Source organism: Grampus griseus (genome assembly GCF_964374135.1).
Source record: "Grampus griseus genome assembly, chromosome: 14".
In the NCBI taxonomy this organism is placed as follows: domain Eukaryota; kingdom Metazoa; phylum Chordata; class Mammalia; order Artiodactyla; family Delphinidae; genus Grampus; species Grampus griseus.
Window position 1 is genome coordinate 44,257,277 of NC_139008.1, and position 16,877 is coordinate 44,274,153.

At 51.9% G+C, this 16,877-nt stretch overlaps 2 protein-coding genes across 2 annotated transcripts; one reads left to right on the forward strand and one right to left on the reverse strand.

Annotated features, from left to right (window-relative positions):
- Positions 1-1,628: 1,628 nt before the first annotated feature.
- CSTL1 (cystatin like 1) lies at positions 1,629-4,883 on the forward strand (the record flags this gene model as incomplete). The annotated part of the gene is made up of 3 exons (XM_082669603.1): positions 1,629-1,854; positions 4,040-4,143; positions 4,800-4,883. 3 exons carry the CDS (start codon positions 1,629-1,631, stop codon positions 4,881-4,883), a joined length of 414 nt encoding a protein of 137 aa, XP_082525729.1.
- Positions 4,884-9,528: 4,645 nt separating this feature from the next.
- Positions 9,529-12,100, reverse strand: CST11 (cystatin 11; the record flags this gene model as incomplete). Its single annotated transcript, XM_082670708.1, has 3 exons — positions 9,529-9,612; positions 11,198-11,302; positions 11,876-12,100. The coding sequence occupies 3 exons, from the start codon at positions 12,098-12,100 to the stop codon at positions 9,529-9,531; spliced, it is 414 nt and encodes a 137-aa protein (XP_082526834.1).
- Positions 12,101-16,877: the final 4,777 nt, after the last annotated feature.

Genomic DNA, 16,877 nt, shown 5'->3' on the forward strand with positions numbered 1-16,877 from the left:
GATGTTCTTATAGGAGAAAGATGAGACAGATTTGAGACCAAGGGAGGCAGGGGAAGCCATGTGAAGAGGGAGGCACGGATTGGAGTGACACTGCCACGAGCCCAAGAACTCCGGGAGTGACACGACAAGGCTTCTTTTAGTTTTATTCTACAGACATAGCCAGGGTCTATATTTTCCTCTCATTCCATGGAAATCACCAGAGTCCCATTTTCTCTTATTATGCTATTAATCTACAGACTTTATTCACGTTTCATCAATTGTCCCACTAATGTTCTTTTTCTGGAGCAGAACCCCATTCAGGATCCCACCTTAATGAGTGTCTTAAAAATAGGGAGCTCTTACAGGCTTCTGGGTGCAGGTGATGGGGTTCAGGACATGCTACCCCCAAATATGGCACCTTGGCTTATGGACCGTCTTAAGCTGGAGGAGTCTGAAAAAGTGGCAGAAGCAGGAAGGTCACTCTGACCTCCCACTGGCCCCTCCTCCCTGAAGCAGGAGATAAATGTCCCAAGTGAAAGGTCCCCTCTTTGCACAGGAAGATGGAGGATGTCCTGGTAACCAGAGACGGGAAGGCAGGGCCAAGGAGGCTGCTTAACCTAGCTTGTTACCCCTTCACCACCAGGCACCCCGAGCCCAACCCCTTTGTCTCGGCAACTCCACAGATTTATTGTGTCCCTGTCTACAAAGTATGAAAGCTCCCTGTTCTGGTCACTTCTCTGGGTCTTCATTCTCTTGTGAAGTCTCCCACGTACATGTCAAAGCCAGTGAAGTTTGTATACTTGTCTCCTGTTCATCTGCCTTCTGTCAGTTTAAGTCTTAGGCTCAGCCAGAGACCCAAAGAGGTGAGAGGACATTTCCCTTCCCTATATGGGCAACACCTAACCTTCAGGGATCTGCAGGATTAATCTCTGAATGAGGCCCACATCTCATTCCTCCCTCACAGAGAGGCTGGGGTTACCTCACAAAGCTCCACTGGGGTCACACCAAGATGGTAAGAGCTAGTGCTGGGGTGCAGGCACAGTGGGATCCAGCAGGCTGAACTCTGTGGCGAGTGGGTGGCAGAGATCCAGTGTCTAGAGGAAGTACGGAATAGTGGATGGCCGGGCTGGACGGCTGGAACCCACTGTAGGTAATGTGGAATGTATCCTGTTCAGTGTCCCTGATTCCTTGCATCCCAGTTCAGACATTACCTTCTCCATGGCCTTGCCCGAGTCCCACAAATGGGCCTTCTCTGTCTGATACACCAGCTCTTCTTGCCTGTGGGGTCTGTTCTGGGGGCTTTTGTCCTCACTGGGTGTGAAGGTAACGAGAGGGTCTTGCCAGCCTTGGTGGGTGTTTAGAAAGCACACTTGCCTCAATCACTGAAGAACCCAAGGGGCAAGAAAGGTGAACGAGCTGACGGCAGGTTGGGCAGCTGCGCGGGAAGACTTCCCCGGCTGGTCCTCTGGTCAAGTCATGGGCAGGACCTGAAGGAAGGGGTTGGGGCCTCAGTCTCTGTTTTATGGCAGGCGGGCATCTCCTGGGGAAGCCTGCGTGGCGACGGCTGCGGGGAGAGAGGGTGAGTGGACGAGGCTGGCACCTTTCTACCTGGAAGGCCCGGTGGAGAGGAGGCTTCTGAGGCCACAGAGATGGGAGCTGGACCCTGGGGGAACCCTCTGCTGCTGCTGGCGGTCCTGGCCCTGGTGGCCAGGCTGGGTCAATTGCAACAGTGGAGCGGCTTCCAGGAGTCCACGAGCCCAAAGAACGTGAACTCCACCGTCGCCTTCTTCATGGAGACGTACAACAACAACAGCGATGACTCCTACCTGTTCCGCATGGACCAGCTGCTCCGAAGCCAGGTGCAGGTGAGAGCGGGTGAGCAGGGCCTCGTGGGCACAGGTGTGCCTCCCAGAGAGGACCAGGGGGCACCTTCCTGGAGCAGGGTCGTTCAGACCCAGAGCCGCCTGAGCACCGAGGTTACTCTCATTTGAACGGAAATGTCCCCGAGCTCCTCAGCTGCTCTTCCGAGGGAAGAATCGCTTTCATTCAGAAATTTGCCAGAAGGACAGCAAAGGAGGATGGTCTCGTCTCCTTTATTATTCCTCTCGTTTGGCAAAACTTAAGTGTTCTCTGTATGTTCCCCTCAGCGATAGTTTTTCCATGTCCAGGGTTGTAAACTCTGAGTCTCGATGTTCTAGCCGTGTCCTTCAGGAAGCTGGAATGACACAGAGGACCTCTAGCAGGGTCCTATAGGAACCTGGAGGTACACGTCATCTCTCATTTTGTTTTACATATAAAGTTTCTCTGAAATACATCAATTGAAGGATAACAGAGGAAAGAAAAGTTGTTGAAAAAACACTTTTGTTGGTCCAACCTGCCCTCAAGGTTAGATAGTAAACTATATGAGTTAGGAAAGAGGCAATAATGCATCTTTGTTCAATTAACTGGATTTGGAAAAAAAACTGACTAGGAGAAAAGGGTTCTGGCCAGAGAGAGGGACGACAGGAACACAGAAACCAGCCACGGTGGGGCAGGGTAGGCGGGCAGTGCTAGTGTGACACTAAGGGGTCTCACAGGGCGTGGACAGCAGCCTGTCTGCCTGAGTCACACACTCTTGCTGCAAGACGGCGGCTCGCGGCGCCAAGGACATTGAGGTGACATGGCCACAAGGTGGCGGCCATCCACCAAATTCTGCCCAAGTTGGCATTTTCTCCCCCATCAGTCTTTGGGGTGAAGCTGGAACCCAAGGAGGCCAGTCATGTGGAGTTGGTCCGTTGTCACTAACAGTTAACAGAAATCATTGTTTATAAGCAAACTTTTGATGTCATACAGCTGGATCAGTGGACAGAGCGAGTGCACCCCTGGGTAGCTGGGTGACGATCGCCTGCTGCCACGTGATTGTGCCCGTCTGTACCTCACAGAGGGCAGGGAGGGGATGCGGTGGCCGTCTCTGCTGGGCTCCTGGTCCCCCTTCTGGGTTTGACACTCAGCTCCTCCTGATCGTGGAGTCTTGGTCAAGCACCATCCATACTCTCCAGGCCTCAGTTTCCTGACCTGCAAAGTGGGCAGAATAAGAGTGAAGCGGCACCTGTGAGAACATTTGTATCATCATGATTATTCCTATTATTATTTAACTAACGAGGCTAAGACTGAATAAGAAAACACTGTGCACTCTGAAATGTTAGTTAACTTTGCCACCAGTGTTTTAATTTCTTCACGCATGCGGGGTGTGCTGAGGGTCAGTGTGAAACCTCTGGGCACCAGCCCTGCAAGCTGGATACAGCCGTCCTTCGATGGAGAGCCAGAAGCCCTGCATCCTGAGGTCCTTCCAGTGGCTGCTGGGACCAGGGCGGTGGTCCTGCCCCAGGTCCCTTCCCCTGCTGCTCTGCCCTGAGGTTTTCTGGGGGGCTGTCCTCCCGGGGGCCACCCCAGAGAGTGCCCAGCCTTCTCACTGGTTTGACCACTGACTTTGGGACAAGGCAGCGGGGAGGGAGGAAGAGGACAGAGGCAGAGCCCAGGGAACTAATGAGGCTCCATCCATGCATTTTGAGGACCCTTCTGCAGACTAGGGGGTACGATGGGGCCAAGCTGCCTCCCTGGTCCCAAGGATGCGAGGGAGACAGGTGAGAAGCCACCTGTGGCTGCAGCAGTGGAGCCGGTGCAGAGCAGGGACCGGGCTCTGCACATGCTGGGCGCTGACCGGGGACCACTGAGCATCCTCCAGCAAGGAGAGGAGGAGGGAATGGGGACAGAGGCTCCTGGGACTTCACTCTACAACCCAGCTCCTCCTGGGGAGCATCAGCAATGCTTGGAGTCAAAACTAACAGCCCTTTGGGACTTCCCTGGTTGTCGGTAGGTAAGACTCTGCGCTCCCAATGCAGGGGTCCCAGGTTCAATCCCTGGTCAGGGAACTAGATCCCGTGTGCATACCGCAACTGAGTCCACATGACACAACTAAAGATCCCATCTGCCACAACTAAGACCTGGCGCAGCCAAAATAAATATTTCAAAAACAAACAAACAAATCTAATAGCCTTTGCTTCTTGGTACCTGACGACAGGTGTGGAATACCTAGTCACCGTGAAAATTAGCCGGACCAAGTGCAAGAGGAACAGCACGAACAACTCCTGGTGCCCCATTCAGAGCAAGAAGAAGCTGCAGAAGGTGTGTGCCGGCAGCTGTCTGAGAAGGCGCTCCGGTCAAGGGGGGAATAAACATTTTACAAGGAAACATGGACAGGATGTCGGAAGCTCTGGCAGCCGTGTGGCTGGGACAGAGTGAGGACGCAGCCCCAGGGCTGCCTGATGCCACCGGTGGTGCCTGGGGCTGGGAGAGGGGGAAGGGAAGCCCTCTGACTGGGTGTCTCCCCACCCTGCACTGGCACAGCCCTGGCACCAGGCCTCACGGCTGCTGGACACCTCACCAACCTGACACACTCCCAGACCCTTAGATGGAAGCGGCTTTACCTTCCTCAGGGACCTTGTTCTGTCTGGGCTGCACCGCTGGGTCCATGTGGGTTGTCCAGTCACCTCCTTGCCTTCCAACCTATGTCCTCCTTCTGGTCCCTCCTAGCAGCACCTCCTGCAAGCTGGCAGGTGCAGGAGGACTGGGCGGGGGGGCCCAGGGTGACATTCCTGTGCCGGCTTGGCTGACCCTCTCACCCCCAGCATGTGCCAGTGAGTAGATCTGGCCTTGCCCACGTGTCAGCCCGGGTCCAGACTCCCCAGGCAGGGGCTGGTGGTGGAGGCAGGAATTTTTGTTGCCTTCAAAAAAAATATTTCCCTGAAAGCTGATTGTCCGTTTTCTTTCTCCTTCCACAGAGTTTCATTTGTGATTTTCTGGTATATACTGTGCCCTGGATGAACCATTACCAGCTGTGGAACAACTCCTGTCTGGATGCCTAGGTGCATATGTGCAAAGGTCCTTGAAGAAACGTTGGGCGGTCATGCTGTGTGCTTTGCACTGTAGAATCTGAAAGGCCCTTGAATCCCTCATCAGGATCTCGGAACACACTCACACGTGCATGCACACTCACAGCCACCCAAACCTCACACATGTGCACTCACACACTCATGCCCATAGTCAATGGTCTTTAGGCGGCCGATGTGGTTGGAGCAGAAGGTTGTTAGTCCTTTGGGGGAAGCTCATCACTTAGTTTCTACCTCCAGCCCACATCTCTGAGGCTTTTCACGAGTCAGGTACATCTTGACTCTGGCCTGAGCTTGGAGAGCCAGGTTCTGTCCCACGCACGTACAACTCTGTGACTGACACCTGTCTTTGTGAGTGTGTCAGGGGTCCCCACGCCCACCCTCTGGCTCAGGAACTCACTAGGAGGATTCCCAGGACCTGGCAGGTGTACAGTCGTACTCAGGGCTGTGAATTTTACAGTGAAGGATACAGGACCAAATTAGCCAAGGGAAGAGGCTCGTGGGGAGAAGTCCCTGAAACCAGGGTCCCCTCCGGGGGCAGCCACACAGGACATGCCTCATTCCTCCAGGAATTAGACAAAGTGTGTGCCGGGGAAACTCCCCAGGGACTCAGTGCCCCAGGATTTCACTGGAGCTGCTCACATAGGCAGCCTCTGCCCTGCATGTACCGAAATTTCAGATTTCTGGAAAGAAAGCAGGTGCCAGCATAAATCCCATTGTTTGTATAAACATTGCAGACCTAGTGAGGCCCTCTTATCACTTAGGGCAAGTTTTATATCGGGAATGGTTTACCGTCCTAGTTCCCAGACTCCAGCCAAGGCCGCCTTTGCAAGCAGGCCTTTCCGAGGACCCTGTGTCTTGGGCTGGCCGTGGGATGGTCTTCCTGACAGAGCTCTCCAGCCGCTCACGGGCTCACTGCTGGTGGAGTGGGGCCCACGGTGTCTTCCGTCATGTGACTCACAGTCAAGCAGAGAAGGTGTGGCCTGGACCACACCCAGGGAGTGGCTGTGGGCTGAGATGCGCCCCCAGACCAGCTGGCCTCCTCCCCAGGGAGCAGTCCCACCATCAGTCACACTGGCAACTCGAGAGAGTGTTTCCTGAGGGGGAAGAGTAAACACACAAACCAGAAACTCACATTTGCCAGAGGGGCCTGAGGCAGAGCGGAGGATGGAGGTGAAGGGTTAAAGGCGGTAAAATTCTTGTGCAAAAACGAGGGAAGCTGGAAGCATCTGGTTTTGCAAATCTGACGTCACTGGGGGCTGCCCGGGGGCCTGGTGCTGCCTGCTGCCCTCACTACCTCACTTGACAACCCTATAAAGGGGCAGCTTATCTCCACGTCACAGGCCAGGAGCCTCCAAAGGAAACTCTGTCCAGATCCTAACATCCCAGCCGAGGCTGGCCTGTTGGCTGAACTTCTAGAAATGGAATGTAAAGGAAGGTAAACTTTCTCTCAAACTGGTAGAATACTGACACCAGTAGACCAAATTATATATACATAACGTAATATCTAGGCAACCACTAAAAAGGCTATGCAGAGATACACTCAAAAACAGTATAGATCCGTGCAAGGGGAATTCTTAAAAAAGTGTTCAAGAAACTCACAGGAAGAATAAAGAAAACACAAATAAAAAGCAGAGGGCTTCCCTGATGGCACAGTGGTTGAGAGTCCGCCTGCCGATGCAGGGGACACGGGTTCGTGCCCCGGTCCGGGAGGATCCCACGTGCCGCTGAGCGGCTGGGCCTGTGAGCCGTGGCCACTGAGCCTGCGCGTCCGGAGCCTGTGCTCCGCAACGGGAGAGGCCACAACAGTGAGAGGCCCACGTACCGCAAAAAAAAAAAGCAGAGAGAACGGAGAACAGATAGTAAAATAGACGTAAGCCCTGACATGTTAATAATGTCATGCATGGTATGTACAAACCACATGTAAATTGTCTAAACAAGCCACTTAAAAGACAGATAGTGATAGAGTGGATTAAAAAAGTGACCCAACTGTGTGCTGTCTACAAGAAACTTACTTTAGATATAACAATACAGGTAGGTTGGAAGTAAAAAAGTGAAGGTTATATTATGCGAACATTAATTGAAAGCAGGAGAGCCTATATTAATATCAGATGAAGTTGACCTCAGGGCAAAGACTATCACCAGGGATAGAGGCGAACATTACGATACATCTACTCTGAAGAAGTTTGACAGTTTCTTTAAAAAAAAAATCCTAAAATATACTTTAGCGTACAAGTCAGCAATTGCATTCCTGGGCATTTAACCTAGAGAAACGAAAACTTAGGTCCACACGTGAACCTTCCAGGCTTGTACGTAGAAGCTTCATTTGTAATAGCCCCAAACTTGAAAACAACTAACACACCTACAATGGGTAGATAGGTAACTGTGGTACTAAGGATGCTGTGGAATGCCACTAAGCAATTAAAAGGCACACACTACTGATGCATGAAACAACTTGGATAGATCCCAAGGGCATTGTGACCAGCCTCCAAAGGGCACACACCGTATGATTCTATTTACACAACATGTTTGAATTGCCACAGTAATAAAGATGGAGAAGTGAGTGGTTGCTGGGAGTTTGAGATGGTGAAGGAAAGGTGTGACTACAGAGGGCTTAGTGCAGAATGTCTTCGTGGTGGCGGACACACAAATCAACACATATGACAAAATGACACACATATACACTGTACGGCGTCAGTTTCCTGCTTGTGATATTTTTCTGTAATTACAAAAGATGTAACCATGGCGGGAAGCTAGATGAAGGGTACAAGAGCCCGCTCTGTACGCTTTGCAACTTCCTGTGAATCTGCATTTCAAAATAAAAAAAAAGTTTCAAAAACCCACTGGGCTGAGAAATCCAAAATCAATGAGCACAAATGTCCTACCTTTCCTTTATTCTCCCCTCCCACCCTCACCTCCAGACATAGCAACCAAAGTGCCGGAAGAGAGCTGCATGGCTGGTTAATATTAAATTATACTGCTGGTGCCCGTATTCTTACGAATCCCTGTCTGTTTGAATATCTGCTTTGTGTTAGGCATTGTGTTAAGCAACTTACAAGCATTATCATCATTAATTTTTGCAACTCTTCCAAGAAATAGGTACTGTCATTCTCGTTTAAAGATGAAGAAATTGTAGGTTAGCATTTTCCCAGACAGTTGGCGGAGGGAACTCTCACCTGGGTCCCACCTGAAATGGGGTCCTGAGGACTCCGGAACTTTCATAGGGAGAGTAGAAGTTGAAAAACATTGTTCTTTCAAAGCTCCAGCCTTCTCCAGCTGGTGGGGACGTGGGTGGCCGCTGTCAGCTCACGATTCACCTGTCCCTTTGGTGTTCTGCCGTGTCCTCTCACATCTCATCCTTCTGTGCACACCAGCTCCAGATTCCAGCACCTGTGCCCTGTCACCTCTGGCTGTTTGCTCTGCCCTCGAGCCACCCCAGGCCAGAGGTTCCAGGGAATTAATGCCCCACAGGAGCTGTCCTGCAGCCAGTAACTGGGGATAAATGTCCCAGCTCCCTCTCTCTGCCGGTCGATGGATGCTGTGTGTGCCGGTGTGTTCTCCACAGAGTCCCTGGGATTCCCCTGCGATATTAAACCCCAAGGCTTTTGCCCGAACTCTTGCGGATGGGCTCGTCCTTTCCCTACTTGATGTGAACGAGGGCAGATGTGACCCAGTGAACTGCTAGCACCGTCTTGAGACCACATGGAGGAAGTCGAGGGGAGAGCTGAGCCTGATGACATTATTTGAAACACTGAATCAAGCTGGTGGGAGAAGGATCCTTATTCCTCACTGCTAATGTGACATCCATGAAAAGGACACCACTTTAATGCAGCATTCCTGGTTTCACTCTGCCCTCGATCATTCCCCTCCTGCAGGAATTCATCAGATGGGTCTGTTTGGGAAGAATAAACGGGGCGTTATACCCACGTCCTCCTCCTCTCACAGGCGCCCACGTTTTCCGTGCCAATTCTGGGAGAGGAATCTCTCTGGGAAGAGACCAGCTCTGGTCCAATGTTGCTGATGCTGGAGGTGTGAGTCTAATTCTGGAATCTGGTATCAGAAAGTGCACGTGCCTGCAAAAATAAGGCACATCTCCCAACCTAGTTCTTACCAGCAACAAAGGCCCTCCTATTTTCAATTACTTGCATTATTTCTCCTTGTTTCCCCTTGCTTCACACTTCAGGCAAGGAAGATTCACTGGGTCCCTCAGAGATGTCATCACAGACATTCTTGCCAATATCTCTTAGCTGTTCATTTAAGTAATTAGAGCATCCTCCCTCGTTCTCCTTCTCCCTTTTCTCATCTCCTTATTTTAAAATCTAAAGAATCCTACCTGATATAAGGATGAGTCTGAAGGTCTGCTGTCCTGCAGGTAGAGGCTATAAGACCAAAAATTATACATGTCACCTCATCTGGACCCCCAAACTGCCCTAGCCCAGAAGACCTTCAGATCATATTATTATGAGTTGAAGAATTTTGGGGAAAAAAGGAGTGGAAACATAAACATTCAAAGCATTAAGAGCATAGGCTGACCAACATTTATTTTCTATGTTGAGAACTCGTGTTTAATGCAGGGTTCTTTTTCACACAGTGACTCCGTGTGGACTGCACTCTGGGACACCTAGCCATCCGTGCAGTTTCGGGCCAGAACTTTATACTTTTCAAACCAGGGAATAACAAATACTGAGAAGAAGCAATCGATTTTCTGAAAAAGACAAGAAAACAAAATATAAAAAAGATCAACATGGAAAGAGGAAGGTGTAAGACAAGCAGATGGGGAAAATGACCCAGCCTCACCTGCCTCCAGTCCACAGGCGGGCCCATCTTTATTTTGATTTCAATGACTTGAGAGTGTTACTGCTGAAACCACCCCACAAAACATCCTTCTGCTTGTGGTTAGAATTGGAGACTGGAAATCAAGTGTCCACCCGCCCACATCACCATGGTAACGACTGATGTTTCCTCTTCTTTTCTGCTCATGTGCTGTTCATACAGTGAACACACTTACCCTCACTTGGCTCCCTTTCTCTTTCCCTCCACCCACTCTCCCACCTCATCCCTCCTGCTTCCTTTCGCCTTCCTTCCACCCAACCCATCCCCTCTCCTTCCCTCCTGCTGTCCTTCCTTCCTTCCTTCATCCATCCGTCCGCCCATCATCACATCCTCTCCTCCCCCTTCCCTGTTCTATCTCAAGATCCCCTTTCTTCTCCACCTCCCTCTTCTCCCACAAGGAAAGATCAATCAATGTATTTTGCATATTATTATCATTTCGTAGTGCGATTTTGCTTTCCTGCTCTCCGCTGGGAAGCCAGGGTGGGGATGAGGTGATGTGGGAGGCATAAAAGTTGACATTTCTCCTAAAGTAAAATTCAGAATATTAACCCCACAACTTAATCTCTCACAGTGATGAGACTCTCTAAGTTTACCTTATCGTCAACTAGTCTTTTCATAGATTTCATGATCTTCTCCAGGGAAGAAGAAAAACGTCTAACTTGCTAGATTTTGAAGACTTCTCCATGGAGGGGGGGGCCCGTGGATGGACATGTGTTTGTCTTGAGAAACCTAGGCCATTAGAACTAGGGTGACCATGGAATCTATGAACCAAACCGGGACATGTTGTAGACAACTGGGGATGCTGTTAACAGTGACACTAAGAAGCTGGGCACAATCAGGACTGTTGTAGGCAAGGTGGGTCATGTGATCACCGTCATGTTAGTTCCTTTGGGTAAAGAGCAGAGATTTGCAGGGCCTGTAGGACTTGGAACCTTCAAGGCCCCTGAGCACGTGGGCCCACCTGACGCGTGTGCGTGTGATGGTCCACCACTTGCAGTGATGACGGCCCAGCCGGCTTCCCCGATGTGACAACACTGGGTGGGGACAAAGCCACTGTTGGGAGGTGGGCCTGCATCGGGCCACTTGCCTGCAGGCTTGTCCCCTCTCTGACCCACCCCACAACCAGTTGAACTATTTCTGAACGCATTTTCCCACCTCTTTCTCCTCCTCTTGCCTAAACACTGCTGGATGAAAGAAACAGAGGCTGCAGCCCAGCAACCGTGTCTTACGTCAGCCTGAGGTTCAGATATTCAGTGGGTGCACCAACAAGGTCCCCCGGCTGCTAAGATATTATAATAATCAGCTACTTCTCTCGGGCCCAGAGTGTCCCCCCACTCCCCCGCAGCTCAGCCACCTTGGCTTCTCCCTCTGGACCCCCCAACTGCTTCATCATTCTTCCAACGACAAAGGAGCAGAGCACTGAGAAATAAACTCTTTCTGGGTGACGTGACCAGTACCTTGTAGAGCTCGCCTTCCTGGAAGGAGCAGTTGTTCTCCTCCATCTTGAGGCAGATGGTCCGCCGCATCTCCAGGTTTATGCGATACTCCATGTGGTCAGTCACCTGTCGGAGGTAAGGACAGGGGGATAAAGGACCTCCTCTCCTTTGTCTGTAGCTTCTGGGGCTGGGGACTCCTAGTGTGGCGCCCCAGGTCGAGGGCCTGCACTGGACAGACCCGTGGGTTCCCCCCACCCCCTGTCTGCCTCCCGTGCCCCTTTCTGCCATTTGAGCAGAATTCCCCAGAAGCCACTCCATGGGCAAAGTCGCCCTTGGGTGACCCACGTGATGCTCACGGTTAGTAAAGGGCAGAGAGCAGCAGCCTAGACTCTGAGGGCCAGCCCGGCTCAGCTGTGGGTCCTGGCGCTGCCGCCCCACGTGGAAACAGCCCCCGACGTGCACACATGTGGTGCGCCTGGCACCCTGGAGACCCCTCACGCGGGGCCACAGGCGGCTCGGGCCCTCAGGCCGGGGTGTGTAGCCCTGGTCCTGGGTATCAGTTAAGCAGCTCCACTTCATCCACTCCAGGGGATTTCTGCTTCTCTTAAAACCTCCACTTTGGACTAAACGAGGCTGAGTTCACTTGCGTGGCCACCCCGAGCCTGCGGTGGCCTGGCGCGATGGGAGGGGGACACTAACCCTCTTCAGGACCTTGAGGACACGCACAATCCGGAAGTTGTACGGGTCCTCGCTCTTCTTGTTGAAGTCCTTGGTCACGAAGTCCAGGGTGGTCACCACGACAGGATCTGACGCGGGCACCTCGCTGACACTTAGGAAGGTTTTCCTCCTTGTTTGGTAGGTGAGGGCCACCAGGGCCCCCATGATGGCCAGCAGCAGCCTGGGGCCCTGCTGGGTTCTGGCCATCGTGGCTCACCCTGCCAAGGCTGCTCTGCACAGACGGATTTAAGGCAGCCGGGGGACGCCCATGCGTGTCCTCCCTCGTTATCCGTAGCCGAGGCTGCGGGGAGATCAGGGCAGACTCGTGTTCTCCTCACAGGCCTCCGCATCTCACAGGCACACACACACCGAACTCCCCTCTCTCTATGGGGGGCTGCTGTCTCAGCAGCACAGACCCTCCTGCTGCCCCAGCATCTCTGGGTGGGAGCCAGGCCGGGGGTTTCTGTCTGCTGAGCTTGGCCCAGCCAGGCCGTGGGAGGCTTGAGCGGCAGGCAGGAAGCGATAAGCACTTGGGGGCGCTGGATCCCAGGGCGGTGGAGCGAGACGGAGCCCTGAACACCTCGTCCTCCTGTCCCTGTGATCTTCCTCAGACTTTCCTCTGGTCGTCCCCTCCCCACTCCCCGGGCTGGCTGGGATGCAAGCTCGCCCACAAGCCCAAACCTTGGCATCTTCCTCCTGCTAATATTTCTTAACCCTGGGAGGTAACTGGGCCTCCCTGGAGAAGCTGATACTCCCCAGAAAACGGAGGGTGTGCCCCGTATGGGAAGCTTGCGGGTGTGGCCACAATGCGGCTCTGTGTTCATGTCCTGCTGTCCCTGTGGATGCATCAGCCATGCTATCCGTCCCTGCGACCCTCTGTGGCACTCGTACAACACACGCACCCTTGGTCCAGTACCAAGGGGCCAGGGTCTTCAGATGCCCAGAGCTTAGAAGGCACTTGGAGGTGCCCTTCTCCATTCTGGAGGCCTGCCTGGAGAGGGAGAGACGGTTTCTATCATTCTCCTCTGCCCTCTGTCTGCCCTGCCTCCCGTCTCACCACCCACGGGTCCTGGACCTTCCTGGTCTGGATGAGGCAAGGAAGGGGAGGGACTGGGAAGCTCCAGCTGCGGGGCTCCCGCCCCGGCGGGATTCTGGAGCTGACTGCCAAGCAGGTCCCTTCCCTGTTCTCCCCAGCCTCCATAGCAGTGACCTCTGCTCTCCTGGCACCTGGCTAGTGTCCTGTGGCTGTGGTGACAAGTGACCACCAACAGTGGCTTAAGACGACACACACTTATTATCTCACAGTTCTGGAGATTGCAGGTCCTAAAATTACGGTGTGCACAGGGCTGCACTGCTTCCAGAGGTGTTAGGGAAGAACATTTTCTTTGCCTCTTCCAGCTTCCAGAGGCATTGCTCAGCCTGGGCCCCCTTCCTCCATCCTCCCAAACAAAAATATGAACATTCCCTATAGGATATAAGTAAGATATAGTCTCATAACACAATTTTCAAATGTCCCGGATACAATCCAAGATTATTCAGCATATGAAGAACCAAGAAAATTTCTCTCTGTTAAAGAATTCCTGGGCTTCCCTGGTGGCGCAGTGGTTGAGAGTCCGCCTGCCGATGCAGGGGACACGGGTTCGTGCCCCGGTCCGGGAGGATCCCATATGCCACGGAGCGGCTGGGCCCGTGAGCCGTGGCCGCTGAGCCTGCGCGTCCGGAGCCTGTGCTCCGCAGCGGGAGAGGTCACAACAGTGAGAGGCCCGCGTACCGCAAAAAAAAAAAAAAAAAAAAAAAAAAAAGAATTCTCTTAGCCCTTCTTTTATAGCAGGTCTGCTGGCAATGAAATACTTTAACCTTTCCTCATCTGGTAACATCTTTATACCACCATTATATTTTCCCTAAATATAGAATTCAGGTTTGGCCGTTCTTGTCTTTCAGAATTCAAAAGCGTATTCTACTTCCTTCTAGCCTCTGTGTTCCTGGTGAGAAATCTGCAGTTCTTCAAATCTTTGTTCTTCTGTAAATTATGTCTTTTCTCTAATGGCTCTCAGGTTTTTTCCTTTGTCTTTAGTTTTCAGTAGTTTGAGTATGATGTGCTCTGATGTGGATTTCTTGGAATTTACTTGTTTCGGGGTTCTCCGAGCTTCTTAAATCTGTGTTTTCGACAAATTTGGGAAAGTCTCAGCCATTATCTCTTCCCCTTCTTCTCCGTCTTCTCCTTCCTCCTTCTCCCCTCCCTCTCCCCCCTTCTCTTCCTCTTCCTCCTCCTTCTTCTTCCGGCACAACACTTTCTCCTCTCCCTCTGGGAGTCCAATGACATGAAAGACTTTCTGATATTGTCCCATAGGCTTCCGAAGCTCTAGTCATGCTTTTTAATGTTTTCTTCCTCCTTAGTGTTCATAGCGGATAATTTCTATTGATCTATCTTCAAGTTCACAGGCCCTTTTCTCTGACATCTTCAGTCTGCTCTTGAGTTCATCCAATGAGATTTTTATTTTGGTTTTTGTATTTTTGCAGGATATCGGTAAAATATCCATCTGGTTTGTACAGATATCTTCTATTTCTTACGAATAGTTCCTACCTTTCCAATCTTTGAAGAGTGTTTACCCTTACTAGGAACCTTTTGATAACAGCTGCTTTAAAGTCTTTGTCAGATATTTGCAACATCTGAGTTATCTCAGCATCAGCATCTGTTGATTGTCTTTTTCCGGGACAGCTGAGATTTTCCTGATTCTTCATATGCTAAGTAATCTTGGGTTGTATCCTGGGTGTTTTGAAAACTGTGTTATGAGACTCTGTATCTTATTTATGTTCTTTGGGGAATGTTGGTATTTTTGTTTCCGCAAGTGATTCAACCAGCTGCATTCAGGGTGCAAATTCTGCTCAGCCTTCTGGGGGCTGTGATTTCACCGTCAGGTCAGCTCTGTGTCAACCCTCTGCAGGGCTCTTTGGGTCTGTGCACGTGTGTCTTCCAGAGGCTAGGCTGGCTGGGTGGTGGTCTGTCCCTTCCTTCAGTTCACATCTTTCGTGTGCCATTAGGGTTATACCCACACTTGTGCTGTTCAGGGTTCACTTTCCTGAGCTCCTATGATCCCTCTGGTCCTTTCTGGTTCCCCGGATCTTCCTCACGTCGCTCAGCTTTGCAGGCCCACATCTAAACCCAATTCTGGGGCCACAGCGCAGGAGGACAGAGATGGGAAAAAGCAGTGGAGGTTTACCCCACCCTCTTAGAACCACAGCTGCTCTGATCAAAGAGGGAGGCTGCGCCCCCACCAATGTTTATGTGGCTGCAGTATCTGCCGTCCCTGTTCTGCTGTCAGGGCTACTGCCATGGATCGCGCAGGGGCTGGGGCAGGAGAGGACTAAGGAGAGAAAAGACAGGACTTCTCCCACTGTCCCTGTGCTTGCGAGCTCCCCATCTTGCTCCTAGAGGGCTTCTCCCAGAGCTGTCTGTCGGCTCAGCCCCAGCTACACACACGGGGATGGGCACGCCTGCTCCGCCCCCGGTAATAATGGGGCATCAGGAGGTATGTGCCAGCCCTCCCCAGAGCACTTCCAGAAAGCCCCCATTCTCCCCATTCTCCCCTCACAGGGGCTGGAGCAAGGACCTGAGTCTGGACCAGAGCAGCCCTCCTGGCCCAGGGCATTGCCAGGACGGGGACAGGGCCTCCCCCAGGGGACAGAGCAGCAGAGGGCCCCGACGTGCCTCCCAGCAGAACCGGGCCTCCTACCATGTTCCCTGTGCTTTGCCTGAGGCTTCTCTGGCTGCGGGCACGTGTGCCCACGGGTGGGCACAGGCCAAAGCGGCAGGCGGTGGGAGCAGCCTCTATACAAGACAGACAGGAGCTGGAGACTCGATACCCCCCTCAGGTGGACCCCTTCGAGGCACACACTCTGTATTGTCTCCCAGGAGCCCTAGAGGAACAGAGCCAGTGTCACCTGCTCGCCAGTAGCCCCGCACTGGCTTCCCTCCACCGCTCTCACTGTGCGCCCTGAGCGCCACCAGCACCATGGGGCCTCCACCTGCCTGAGGAAGGCGGGCCTGAAGCTCTGCTTAGGGCCCCCTCTGATGGCCTGAGGACTTCAGCCAGAAACACTCCCACGGAGCTCTGCTCCCCTCCCCGTGGAGGTGGCGCTGGTCTGTGTTTAAGTCACCTCCAGCTGCAACAACGTGGGATTCCGTGTCAGAAGCAGCAAGGTGTGTTCCCGTTGCTAGATCAGGGGTGGTGGTCCCAGGACTGCCCAGGCACACCCTCCGTTGCAGTTGGTGTCCCCCAGGGCAGGGACAACCCCATCCTGCTGGGCTCGCCTCCCCTCTTCTGACCCATAACCACATACTGAGGGGATCGCTGTGTCTCAGTCCTGCTGTGTTTTCAAAAGTAGGTTTCATTTTTAAAAGAATCTCAAACCCCCCCAAATCCTTAAGAGAGTTATTTAGGGGGAGGGGAAATGAACCCTCTGGAAGAAAAGTTATGTTGAGGGAATGATGCCCAGCAGAAGGGTAGGTATGTTGCTAAGTCCAAGTGAATAGCAAATGTGTAAGGCAACAATCATATTGTTCTATGGACTTTCAAATATGACAATAACACACAAGGCAGAAGTGGGGTTAAGAGCAATAGTGTTCCCGCCATCCTTGAAATGATAAAGGTACTAATTTACAGTAGATTCAACTAAGTCAGTGGTGGTCATTACAATTGCTTGAGTTACCACTGAGAGAAGAGAAATAAGGGCAAATAAAGCCATTGGGAGGAAGAAATGGAACAATGAAAAGACCACGAATAATGCAAGAGAACACAAGAAAGTAGAAAAGAAGGAACAGAGACAACCAATATGAAGAGAAAACACACAGTAATATGGTAGATTTGAACCTGAATATACTGATAATGATCAGTAATAGGAGTTATCGCAAATGGGATTAAATCACCCAAATAAAAGAATGTTAGACTGATTTAAAAACCTACATGCTGTTTACAAAGACACA